Raw genomic sequence first — 13216 nt, 5'->3', positions numbered from 1 at the left:
ATTCTTCCTCTGTTAGCCATGGACACCTGCAAAGAAATTCGTTGTGCTGGGCTTCACAGGCAAGGATATTGCTGCTACTAAGATTGAACCTAAATCAACCATTTATCAGATCATGAATATCCATGTTGTGAAGAAGGCTTCAGGGTGTCCAAGAATAATAATGATAATAATATATATTATTTCAGGGTGCCTTTCTAAAACCCAAGGTCACCTTACATAATAAAATAAATAACAGCACAATAAGCATGAATTGACAACAAAAACAGAGTTAGAGCAATTAATCATGAATTGACCAGAGAGAGCGGGAAGCAGTGCCGATATTTTAAATTTTATCCTAGCGTCTATTGGCAACTGATGAAGCTGTTGGAGAACTGGGGTGATGTGTTCTTTTGATGGAGTACGAGTTATGACCCGAGCAGCATTCTGAAGAAGTTGGAGACTTATTTGGGAGACCAAAAAGAAGAGAACTGTCAATCTGAGATGGGATGAGGCTATCAACAAGTATTTGAAGAGAGGATTTTGCCTAACAACACAGCCATGAATAAAGAATGGTAATCCAAGTAGAACTTGGTGAAGAACAATGCCTTTTCCAGCATTACATTTTACATTACATTTACAGCACTTATCCAGAGTGCCTTACGATCAGTAGTTGCAGGGACTGTCCCCCCTGTGTTACCCACTAGGCTACTACCACCCTATCACAGCATGATGGAGCACAAAGTGATAACTAAAAGGCTCGGGAAACAAAACAGGCAGGTGGACAAACAAAATCCCACAAACTTCAAGCACTGATTATGAAGGAATTGGTTGCCATCAGTTAGGATTTGGCCCAGAAATTGAAAGTGAAGTGATTATCATTGTGAAACACTGCAGCACACAGTGACACAATGAAATACGTCCTCTGCTTTTAACCCATAACCCATGGTGAGCAGTGGGCACCTCAGTGGTACCTTCTGATTATGGGGCCGTTTCCTTAACCGTTAGGCCACCAATGCACCGATTGACAGCATGCTAATGTGAATTGCAGGGGCCTTGAAAAAAAGTTCCAAAACTGCAAATATTTAAACTTGAGGTAATTGTAAAATTATACTTTTTATTATACTTTATTATACTTTAATACACCACAGAAACAACTGTCTAAAAGATCTAAAAACACAGAAGAATTCTCAAAACGTTTGGCCATGACTGTACAGGTCCTTCTAAAAAAGTTCATTATTTCCTGTAATGTACTGATAAACATTAAACTTTCATATATTTTAGATTCATTACACACAACTGAAGGTAGTTCAAGCCTCTTATTGTTTTAATATTGATGATTTTGGCATACAGCTCATGAAAACCCAAAGTTCCTATCTCCAAAAATGAGCATCTCTTGAAAAGGTTCTCTAAACGAGCTATTAACCTAATCATCTGAATCAACTAATTAACTCTAAACACCTGCAAAAGATTCCTGAGGCTTTTAAAAACTCCCAGCCTGGTTAATTAGGGTGGTAGTAGCCTAGTGGGTAACACACTCGCCTATGAACCAGAAGACCCGGGTTCGAATCCCACTTACTACCATTGTGTCCCTGAGCAAGACACTTAACCCTAAATTGCTCCAGGGAGACTGTCCCTGTAATACTGATTGTAAGTCGCTCTGGATAAGGGCGTCTGATAAATGCTATAAATTTTTTTAATTACTCCAAACCGCATTCATGGGTAAGACTGCCGACCTGACTGCTGTCCAGAAGGCCATCATTGACACCCTCAAGCAAGAAAGAAATTTCTGAATGAATAGGCTGTTCCAAGAGTGCTGTATCAAGGCACCTCAGTGGAAAGTCTGTGGGAAGGAAAAAGTGTGGCAGAAACGCTGCACAACGAGAAGAGGTGACCGGACCCTGAGGAAGATTGTGGAGAAGGATCGATTCCAGACCTTGGAGGACCTGCGGAAGCAGTGGACTGAGTCTGGAGTAGAAACATCCAGAGCCACTATGCACAGGCCTGTGCAGGAAATGGGCTACAGGTGCCGTATTCCCCAGGTCAAGCCACATTTGAACCAGAAACAGCGGCAGAAGCGCCTGACCTGGGCTGCAGAAAAATGAAAGCAAATTTGGAAATCAAGGTGCCAGAGTCTGGAGGAACACTGGGCAGGGGGAAATGCCAAAATGCCTGAAGTCCAGTGTCTAGTACCCACAGTCAGTGATGGTCTGGGGTGCCATGTCAGCTGCTGGTGTTGGTCCAATGTGTTTTATCAAGGGCAGGGTCAATGCAGCTAGCTATCAGGAGATTTTGGACCACTTCATGCTTCCATCTGCTGAAAAGCTTTATGGAGATGAAGATTTAATTTTTCTGCATGACCTGGCACCTGCTCACAGTGCCAAAACCATTGGTAAATGGTTTACTGACCATGGTATTACTGTGCTCAATAGACCTGCCAACTCTCTTGACCTGAACCCCATAGAGAATCTGTGGGATATTGTGAAGAGAAAGTTGAGAGACGCAAGACCCAACACTCTGGATGAGCTTAAGTCCACTATCGAAGCATCCTGGGCCTCCATAACACCTCAGCAGCGTGTATTGGTCAGATGAAATATGCTTTACTTTACTTTACTTTACTTTATTTTTATCCAAAGCGACTTACAAGAGGAAGACACCAGCAATTCTCGTTCGATTTCTATAGAATTTTGAGTTTACAAAACTAAGAGCCCTGATAAGGCCTAACTTGTCAGCAAAGAGCATGCTCAGAGATTGTTAAGTGCTAGACTAAGAAAAAATTATGTATATTTTTTTGTATTGTTTTGTGCAATGTGTACGCATGCGCGTGTGTAAGTGTTAGATTTGTCTAAAATACTTTTTGAATAAGAGGGTTTTCACCTGCTTCTTAAAAGTGGTGGTAGTCTCGGCTAGTCATATGGAGGAGGGCAGGTTGTTCCACCAGCCAGGGACAACAATGGAGAACAGAGTTGATTGGAATCGGAGACCCCGGGAAGAAGGCATTTTCAGTCTCATTTCATTTGCCGATCTAAAGAGCATGCAGGAGTGTAGCTAGGTAGTATTGTATTGATATAGGAGGGCGCAGTTCCATTTACAGCCCTGTAGGCAAGCATCAAGGATTTGAACTCAATGCGAGCAGCTACCGGGAGTCAGTCGAGAGAGGTGAGAAGAGGTGTAACATGGGTGTATTTCGGCTGATTGAAGGTGAGGCAAGCTGCCATATTTTGGATCATCTGGAGTGGTTTTATGGTGACTGCAGAGGCTCCAGCCAGGAGAGAGTTACAATAGTCGAGTTTGGAGATGACCATTGCCTGGACGAGGAGCTGCGTAGCCTGTTGCAAGAGAAAAGGCCAAATCTTGCGAATGTTGTAGAGAGTGAACCTGCAGGATCTGGAGATCGCAGTAACAGTTCAAACTCAGTTTGTCATCTATCCAAACTCCAAGGCTTTTTGCTGGCACTGTGGGTGTTAACAGTAGAGAGCCAATTTGAATTGAGAGGTTTTGCTGAGGGGAGTTGTTGCCCGGAAAGATCAGAATCTCGGTTTTGGATAGGTTGAGTTGGAGGTGTCGCTCAGACATCCATGCCGACAGGCTGAAATTTTTGTTGCTATAGTAGCATCTGCTGGTGGGAATGACAAATAGAGCTGGGTGTCATCAGCGTAAGAGTGATAGGAGAAGCCATGTGATTGGATGATGTGACCAAGTGAGTGAGTGTATATTGAGAATAGAAGGGGGCCAAGGACAGAGCCTTGTGGAACCCCTGTGATTAACCTAGAGAGGACAGATGTCTCACCTCCCCATGATACCTTGAAAGACCTGTCGTGAAGATAAGAGGTGAACCAATTTAGTATGGTTCCTGTAACTCCTAAATCTGAGAGTGTGGTGAGAAGAATTTCATGATTAACTGTGTCGAAGGCAGCAGATAGATCAAGTAAGATAAGGACAGATGATCTGCGGGCAGCTCTTGCAGCACGAAGGTCATCCATCATTGCCAGGAGGGAGGTTTCAGTTGAATGCCCTTTTCTGAAACCAGACTGAAAAGGGTCGAGAAAATCATGCTCGTGTTGAAATGAAGAAAGTTGAGCCAGGACTGCTTTTTCAAGAATTTTTGAAAGAAAAGGAAGGTTGGAGACTGGGCAGTAGCTATCCAATAGAGACGGGTTTAATGTGAGTTTTTTGAGCAGGGGAGCAATGACAACCTGTTTGAAAGCAGTGGGAAATGTTCCTGTTGTGAGTGAGGAGTTTAAGACGTGTGTCAGAGCAGATAAGATGGTGGGCTGTATGGACTGAAGGAGGTGTGAGGGGATTGGATCCAGGGAGCAAGTGGTGGGGTGACTAGACTGGAGAAGTTTAGACACGTCCGATTCAGAGAGGGGAGTAAAGGAAGACAGTGTCCTGGTTTCAGAGGTAACAGCAGGATGAGATCTGGGGTTAGGGGGTGAGAATTGTTTGCTAATGTCAGCCACCTTCTCTGTGAAGAAGGTAGCAAAGTTTTCAGATGAGAGAGAAGTAGAGGGGGGAGGTGGTGGAGGATTCAGGAGGCGGTTAAAAGTAGAGAATAGTTTGCGAGAGTCTTTGCAGTTGCTTACTTTGTCCTGGAAGTATCTGGTCTTTGCTGTAGAGACAGCAGCAGAGAAGGATTTCAGGAGAGATTTATACTTATTAAGTTGAACCGGGCACTTGGATTTCCTCCACTGCCTTTCAGCTGCTCTAAGATGGTTCCTGTGGCGGTGAACCTTGTCAGAGATCCACGGCGAGGGTGGAGTCGCATGTGTCGGTTTTGAGGTTAGAGAGCAGAGTCTCTCGAGGCCAGAGGTTAGTGTGGAGCAGAGGATGTCTGTAGCACAGTTACGGTCCTGAATAGAGAGGATGTCTAGGGGGGAAAGCTCAGAGGAAACAACAGAAGGTATTTGCGTGTAGGTATGAGATCTAGTTGTTTTCCAGCTCTGTGCGTTGCAGGCGTGCAGAGAAGTGTGGAGTTGGAAGCAGAGATGAAATTTTGGAAGTCTGCTGTTTGAGGAGATCTAATTTTTATGCTAATTTTTTTGATAGCATGAGATGTTTGCCAAAATCATCAGTATTAAAACTATAAAAGGCATTACACACAGTTGTGTGTAATGAATCTAAAATATATGAAAGTCTAATGTTTATCAGTACATTACAGGAAATAATGAACTATCACAATATGCAAATTTTTTTAGAAGGACCTTTACTTTACTTTACTTTACTTTATTTAGCAGACGCTTTTATCCAAAGCGACTTACAATAGGAAGACACCAGCAATTCTCGTTCGATTTCTATAGAATATCGAGTTTACAAACTAAGAGCCCTGATAAGGACCTGTATATCAACCACTCCCTGTGTGTGTTAAACGTTATTTTATGGCCTGTTTACAAAGTTAACCAAGAGGTGCATGTCAGGGGAAAAATTTTAAGTGTCATGAAATACCTTGGGCTGTGCAAGTATACTTTCATCTTTTTGTTGTCTCAACCTAATTCCCTTTTGAAAATGTGGAACCTTTGTTGTCATGCCAGATGTGAATTAAGGTCATTTTTCTTATTTATTAATTAGTCTATCCTGAATGTGATAGGTTGATCCTCAACATCAGATCTACCTTTGAATTGCCATGCAGGCAGTCAGGTTATCAGCAAGTTAGCAAGCTTTCTGAGGGCACAATGTGGAAAGTAGACTGGGTGAGATTAAGGGATCATTTCAGTACAGGAGGTCAGTTGCTTTCCAGAAACACCCAGTCAGATAGCAGTCTGGTGTCGCAGCTCAGGATCAGTTGCAATAGTTTTCAGACATGCTGTCATTTTTACTAAATAGTTTCATGACTCCAGTCCCAAGGATAGGACTGGAGATGTATATTTATGGTCAAATACATGTTGCAGGAGGTTGTTAAACCAAACTGAAGCTGATCAAAGTCTATGCTATCAGTGCGCAGCTTCATCTCAATTCCCATCAAATCTGAGACCTCGGAACACCATGGAAGGAAAACTGGTGATGATAACAAGATATGCAAGTGAGGCAGTGGAAAAAAATCCAAAAGAAAATTAAATCAGGGAAAGAGTGAGCACATCCATCGTCAGGCTGACATCCAGAGCAATCACAAATTGATGAGAGGGCTGGATGGCCCTCTCAGTGTGAGGGATGTATGTCCTGCTAATAGGAAGTAAAGGACAGAGTGTGTTGATCTCAGTCCATCACTCAAGCACTTCTGTAATTGACACAAGTGAAAGGATGAGCAGCAAACCTGGCTTTTGTTTGGATATTGAGGCAGCAGAGTATGATAACCACCCTGCCTTCAGACTGACGCCATAACTAGGCTGAAAGTATGAAAGTTGCTTTTATAGCAAGTGTGTAAATACATGTATATATGTGTGACTGTTTCTGGCCTACATCCAGAGCAAGGTCTGCAGCTAACAGATGGTACACAGTGGTCAGGGTATCTGAAGGAACACACACACTGAACACCGATCCAAGATCTAAAAATAAACGTGACACAAACAGAAAAATCGTGCACTTCTCTTAAATTGTAAAACGTATATGGTAAGAATAAAACTTTCAGTTGTGTCGTACAGAGGTGCAGAAGCTGGGATCTGGTGCTCATCCAGTAATTACTTCCCCACCTAGTGGACAGGTCCTGTACCTGCTGAAGGCACATGCCTGATCGATGTCTATTGTTGGTCCTCTTGTCCAGCGTTCCCAAACCCTAGTCCTGGAGTCTTCACTCCAGGTTCAGGTGTTTCTTAATGGCATAATAATGAAGATACGTAGGTAGGAACAAAAACTTCCTGGAAGATGTTCCTCCTGGAGCAGGTTTGGGAAACACAGTCTACAGTGTGGCCTACAGTGGTGGCCTAGTGGTTAAGGAAGCGGCCCCGTAATCAGAAGGTTGCTGGTTCGAATCCCGATCTGCCAAGGTACCACTGAGGTGCCACTGAGCAAAGCACCGTCCCCACACACTGCTCCCCGGGCGCTTGTCATGGCTGCCCACTGCTCACTCAGGGTGATGGGTTAAATGCAGAGGACAAATTTCACTGTGTGCACTGTGTGCTGTGCTGCTGTGTATCACGTGTGACAATCACTTCACTTTCACTTTCACTTTCACAGTCAACACAACATGCATGTTCACATTTAAAGGTGCAGAACAGACGGAAAGACAACATTCTATCAGTGGCAAGTCTTTTGTTTTGCAGAATACACTGTGGATAGACGATATTATATTCATATTATATTCAACCCAAAAAACAAGCAAGCAAGTAGCTAAAAATACATTTAAGAATTCAGTTCTTTTTATTGTGCCGCTCAAACACTTTGGAAGGGTCAGGGGTGATCTTTTGGGGTGACAAACAGATATGTACAGACATTCTCTCTCTCATAGACACAAAACAACATACATGACCTCTGACACAATAAGCACTGTATACTGGTATTTTCTGCCACTCTTAAAAATAAGTCCATTTTAGTAATAAAAAGACATTTCAACACATCCAGTTAGGACCAGTGTGGGGTATTCTGGGTTGTAAAGGTTATTGTGTCCCATCCTGGGCAGGGAATTGATGAGCCTCTGATTTTTACACTGTTTACAACAATGAGGCATGCAGCAAGATTTTAAATGTATAAGGATCCCCCAGCTTTCTGATCTGAGGTAGTCAGCGGACCTTGCCGACTCCCTCTGCAGTAAAATGACTGCACGATCACATGCCTGTCTTTACATTTCACGCCTTCAAATGCTTTTTCCCGAACATGCTCCTGTTCACTGACGCTTGGTTTTGTAGGGTCGGGAGCGTTTCCGGCGGTCTGGCTTCCTCTGTTTATGCAAGCGGCCAATGCTCACACCCTGACGGCGGCGCACTGAAATATTCTGCTCCACTAGGTTAGCAAGCATGCCTGCACACAGAAGCGGCCAATATGAGCAAACAGTTACACAATTCAACAACAACAAAGCACCATTTTTACATTTATGATTATTTTGTCCATATAGCTGTTTTGTTTTGGGTTGAATGTCAGCAGCAAACACCTTTTTGTAGAAGGACATGAGTTTCAGGATTTTGTATAATTTATTAAATATTGAATTTTTTTATATTTAATACATTTGAATTGGTGATAAGCTGGAACAAATGCTCAGTTCATCTAGTGATGCTCTGGTTGTTCTGCGGTCTTCCACCAACTGCTCAATAACTGTATAGAACACTGAGTGGGTGAGAGCAAGAGAGCAGAAGGGACTGCAGAGGTGTTGGGGCAAACACAGAGGGCTTACCTTCCTGTGCCAGCATGGAGATGAAGGTGCAGATAAATTCATCATAGTTGTGAGTCCTTCTTTGATCATCAATCTAATGAAGAGAAGAAAACCTGAGAGTGAGCAACATGAAACGCATTACTAAATGATGTCACACCATTAAAACCATGGTAGTAGCCTAGAGGGTAACACACTCGTCTATGAACCAGAAGACCCAGGTTCAAATCCCACTTACTACCATTGTGTCCCAAGACCCTAAATTGCTCCAGGGGGGACTGTCCCTGTAACTCCTGATTGTAAGTTGCTCTGAATAAGGCTGTCTGGTAAATGCTGTAAATGTAAGTCCTGACACTGCAAGGTAAAGAGATTCTTCAGCTAAAGATCAGTTTTTGCACCTATATAAGTTTAAATTAAACCATATGTGACTAAAGCAAGATTGATTTAAAAATTAGCTTGACATGTTCACAATTTGCTTACATTGCTGATACAACACTCAAATATCCCTACCACAAGTTATAGTAAGGTGTAAGATGGAAAGTCCATGACGTTTTGCCTTGCGTACAGGTTAATCACCTCCGTTCTCCATATCTTTGTCAAATAGCCTTCCCCAGCCATTTGTTTGGGGTCCCCTGCTTTGTCGAACTACGACACCCCCCAAACAGGAAACATCAAGGGAGTGACAGGGCGGAAACAACAAATTCTGATTGGTCTCTGGCAACTTCCTGAGGATCAAATGTATAGAATACTTTTCTCTTGTGGGCACTGGGCACTTCTTTTTTCTTTCCATTGGTAATTGGTGGGTTTTCCATCTAGTTTCTGGGCCTTTCCCTCTACCTGTTTTTCCTCTATGAAGCGTTGGTTCAAGGTTGTTCTCTATCTTTCTCTATCCCTTTCTCCTTTCATTTATTTTGGGTTTTTCTATAACATTGGTACCTTTTTTACATACAATACAATACAATATGTACATGTAACTGCCATAATAATCTACTGGTGTTAATAAATTAGAAACTGTTCATTCTTTTAACCTCTATTGTGCCATGCCTCTTTCTGCCAGGTAACATCAGATTGGAATGGTTTTAATACAGTGCTTTGTGTAGAGAGTTCATACTTCTCTTTTTACAAAGGTAATGAGAATGACACTAGTAGCACAATGTTCCTTCAGCACATGCCTTGTACTTCTTCCTCTTCTCGACCTCCTCTCTCAAACACTGCTCATAGTTGGCTATTTCAGCCTCCACAAACTTTAGCAGAGCCAGCAACTCCTGCATAAAAAAAAATCAGACAAAAAACAGCTTTAAATGTCAATTGTAGGGCTTGTCAAAGCCCATTGAGACATACTGTATGTGATTTTGGGCTATATAAGAAATAAATGTTGTTGTTGTAAATCAATGCCTTCAATAGAGCAGGGAACAAAGGTAGAAGAGGGAGATTAAGCAAAAATAATGTAAGATATCAGTCTGAGGAACCATGTGCTATTAAAATAATATGGTTCTTACACATATTTACAAAAAGATTCCATGACTTTTCAGTTACTCTAAGGCATATTTTCATGACTCAAATATACAATCAGTATATACTGTATGTCTGCGCAAATGTGAAACAAATAAAGAAAGTCAGATTTACCAAAATATTGTTAAACGAAACTTATTACAACCCTGCAAGGCTTAATGTAAACGACAGTGTTTGCCTGAGCCCGAGTAAAATGGATTCCAGCAGAGATCATTAGTTATAATCAACATGGCTTTTAAAAATGCGGAGGTGCTGGAATATGAAAGTAATGCACACAGTACCACATATCATTGCCCACTACATAAAGACATTGTAGATTGCGCTAGTTTTAAACGTAGTTGTAAACATATTTGTTCTTCATGTTATACATTTATGTGTCAATAAGATTTTATGTTTATTTCGTATTCCAGAACTTTTCAATGGCTGGAAATTACTTTTCCAGGTTTTTAATGAATGTAGGGACCTTGAATAGGTAACAGTAGAGAGCAAAAGGGACCCCTCGCATGGCTTAAAATTCATGTTGATTTGTATTGTCAATACAAAAAATTCAGCCATCAAGTAACTAGATGAAGACCAGAAGACTGTCGAACAGGGAAATAAAACAAGGAATTGAAATGCATTAGTGCAGTGAGGCAGACATACTTTAGGAGAATACTTCTCTCCAGGGGGTTTGCTATCTGGAGGGAGAGGTTTCTCTTTTTCAGGTTTGACATCCACTGCCTGTTTACTGTTCTCTTCTTTCACCCCTTTGGATGGTCCTTCTTTCCCATCATCCTCCACCTCTTCAACTGGGTTGGAAGACTCTTTCTCAACACTCTTATCTGCAGAATTCCCTCTTCTGACTAATTCTGATCCTCCATCTGCCACAGACACAACAGTCAGCACAATGAGGATTAATTACTGATTACTGCTAATTAGACTGCTAAGGTGAGTGATGGAACTTCTCACTCTAATCAGAATACTTTGAAATGAAAATGCTTCAGATAAACTTTAAAAACTGTAAAAAAATGAACGTTGTAAGTGTGACCAAAGTGAACATCTAGCACAATGCATATTTTCCATTACTTTTTATGAGGAAATATGAATAACACATTCATAGGTCTTGTCTCAGAAAATGTCATGCAAGACGTTTACCCTGCCCTTATACGTAATTATTTTTACAGGCCATAACACTGTCATCTTTGGTGATCTATAAAAATACTACAGAAACACTGACTACTGGCATGGTCTCAGCACAGTATTTCTCATGCAGTCAGACCTCAGTACCTACCCATGACTGGCAGAGAGTAGATAACTCCATCCTCCTGCAGACGCAGCAGGGCGAAACTGACGTTGGGGCCGAGGTCCCGGACAGCGCGGTTGTGCCGGGCGTCCAGACGCAGGAGCGCAGCATCCTCCTCACCAAACAGGGCGCGGGTCAACTGTGCGGCCACAGGGCTGGAGGGTCGTGTAGCAGCCTGAGAGCGGGCTGGGGAACGCAGCGGCGAGTTAAATGCACTGCCGATCTCTGAGGCGGTATCTGTACTCTCGTTGCTGGGCGTCGGAGACGGCTGAGAGGCGGCCGTGATGCAGACGCCACCCGTGCGACCTTCAGTACGCACCAGCAGAGTGGTGGAGCCCCCAGCCCCTGGCGCTGCAGCGACAGATGACGAGTGAACGGTATCCTTGCGCTGCGCCTCCTTCTTCAGCTTCTCTGCCAAGACGCTCAGTGCCAGCTGGCTCTCCATGGCAACACCACTGCCAGTGCCACCCCCTGCGCCTGCCCGCCCAACCCCAGCACGCAACCTTATACTGGCCTTCCTCCTAAACCTGCTGAATCAGGAGCCAAAGAGCCAGTTAAATGAGAACTGTTTTATAAATATCAAACATCATTTGCTTGCCAAAACAGCATGAAGTCCATTTAGAATTTAAAAATCCAAAAGAATCTGATCAGATCACTATTTCAAAAAAACTCACCGGTTTGACGCTCCTGCAGTTGCACCCTCCTCCTCCTCTTCATCCTCATAGTCATCTTCATCGTCTGAATAAGGCAGCTGAGGAGGGCCAAGCACCCGAGGGCGACCCATCCCAGCAGCAAGGTCCTCCTCCTCCTGTCAATCACAAAACATGGACAAACCAAAAATTATGCACAAATCTCAGTCACAACTGATTCTTAAGATATTCTTTTTAAAATACTGAAAAACATGCACAACATCTGATTACACATACTGTACTACTGGTTGAATTGGTGTAATGCTGCCAGACCAACAAGCTCCAAACAAGAATCTGACCTGCATGGGGGACTTTGCGTAGTTGTGGTTGTCCAGAAAGGCAGGCAGGCGCTGGACGATAGGGTTTGGGCTGGTGACGGGAGGCAGAGGAACAGGTATCGGCAGAGGTGTGGGTGCAGCTGGCAGAGATGCAGATTTGGCAAGAACTCGGACACGTCCTGTTGGACCAGGGACAAACTGAGCAGGGTAGTACACACAGTCAACACGTCTGGGAAAGCAACATAATAATCAGCAACATTTACAACACTGCTTTCCCCCCACTGCTATGGTTCTTGTGCCGATTCCCAAATTTGGAACCAGTGGCGCACTTTCCTCAGAAAAAAAGTTGGTGCTGGTACCCAAAAACAGGCACTGAACCTAAACTTCGCTGGCCTAGTAGCAAGAACCTGTGATGTAATGAGCGGTGGGTGGAGTAATCGGTAGCTTAAGAAGAGAAATGGACGGGCAACCAAAGTCCGGTAACATGGAGCACTGAAGAAAGTAAAGCTCTTTTAGCCATATGGACATATAGCTGGGAATTCTGTTTAGTGGGTGTGACCTGTGACGTATTACAATGCAGCTCCCACTGAGCTCCTGTCTAGTGTTAACGCCGCACGGTTCTCGGGTTGTTCCCCGTTCAGCACTGGCCGAGCACCAGCACTAGTGTAGTGGAAATGAGGTATGTGTTCGATCAACACAGGGAGCATTCTGTGTCACCTGTGGGAGGGGCCTGTTCAGTGCCCAGGGTCCCCAGAGGCTCACTCTCCTCCTTTTTCACTGCAGGGTGTGTGTCATCAGCAGGGGAGTCGCGCTGCTTGCGGTCTTGAACAAGCTCAGGCTGAGTGATGCGGATAAGCTGGAAAAATGAGCCACACAGAGAAAAATGCAAGATTAGAATTTGGTTGAACCACAATGCCCTATTATTATTATTTAATGTGATCATGACTACATTTTTAAGTTGAGCTTTATTGTCATTTCACCTATATACATGTTAGACAGTACATAATGAAATGAAATAACGTGATGTGGTGTGGAAATGAAATAGTAATTTGAGAGAGAGACCTTTCTGACCTGCTGCAGTCCTTCTAGCACAGTCTGCCGGTTTCGCTTCAGAACATCCAGTTTCGACTCATACTTCACCCTGCGATCTGGGACTACTGCCATCAGATTGAATCGAATATCATGGTACGGCTCCCTAAACAGGCATAAGTGTAACCAGTGATTTCCTGTGCTGCTATTTCTT

General features: G+C 43.3%; 1 protein-coding gene across 5 annotated transcripts in view; it reads right to left on the bottom strand.

Moving 5' to 3' along the window:
- Window positions 1-7246: 7246 nt before the first annotated feature.
- Window positions 7247-13216, bottom strand: part of bap1 (BRCA1 associated deubiquitinase 1) — an 8802-nt gene continuing 2832 nt past the window's right edge. For 2 of the 5 annotated variants that reach the window (XM_028962263.1, XM_028962253.1), the window contains 9 exons: window positions 13036-13168; window positions 12691-12829; window positions 11995-12152; window positions 11681-11814; window positions 10995-11536; window positions 10367-10584; window positions 9385-9477; window positions 8237-8309; window positions 7247-7866 (listed from right to left, as the gene is read on the bottom strand). In XM_028962263.1, the coding sequence (XP_028818096.1) occupies window positions 7733-7866; window positions 8237-8309; window positions 9385-9477; window positions 10367-10584; window positions 10995-11536; window positions 11681-11814; window positions 11995-12152; window positions 12691-12829; window positions 13036-13168 (1624 nt within the window). In that variant the 3' untranslated portion in view covers window positions 7247-7732. The remainder of the gene's footprint in view (window positions 7867-8236; window positions 8310-9384; window positions 9478-10366; window positions 10585-10994; window positions 11537-11680; window positions 11815-11994; window positions 12153-12690; window positions 12830-13035; window positions 13169-13216) is intronic. The other 3 variants (XM_028962288.1, XM_028962272.1, XM_028962280.1) reach the window with 3 other exon arrangements.

The sequence above is a fragment of the Denticeps clupeoides genome, chromosome 2, assembly GCF_900700375.1.
Source record: "Denticeps clupeoides chromosome 2, fDenClu1.1, whole genome shotgun sequence".
NCBI lineage: Eukaryota > Metazoa > Chordata > Actinopteri > Clupeiformes > Denticipitidae > Denticeps > Denticeps clupeoides.
Note: the sequence above shows the minus strand (reverse complement) of the source record. Positions and strands in the feature narration are given on the sequence as shown.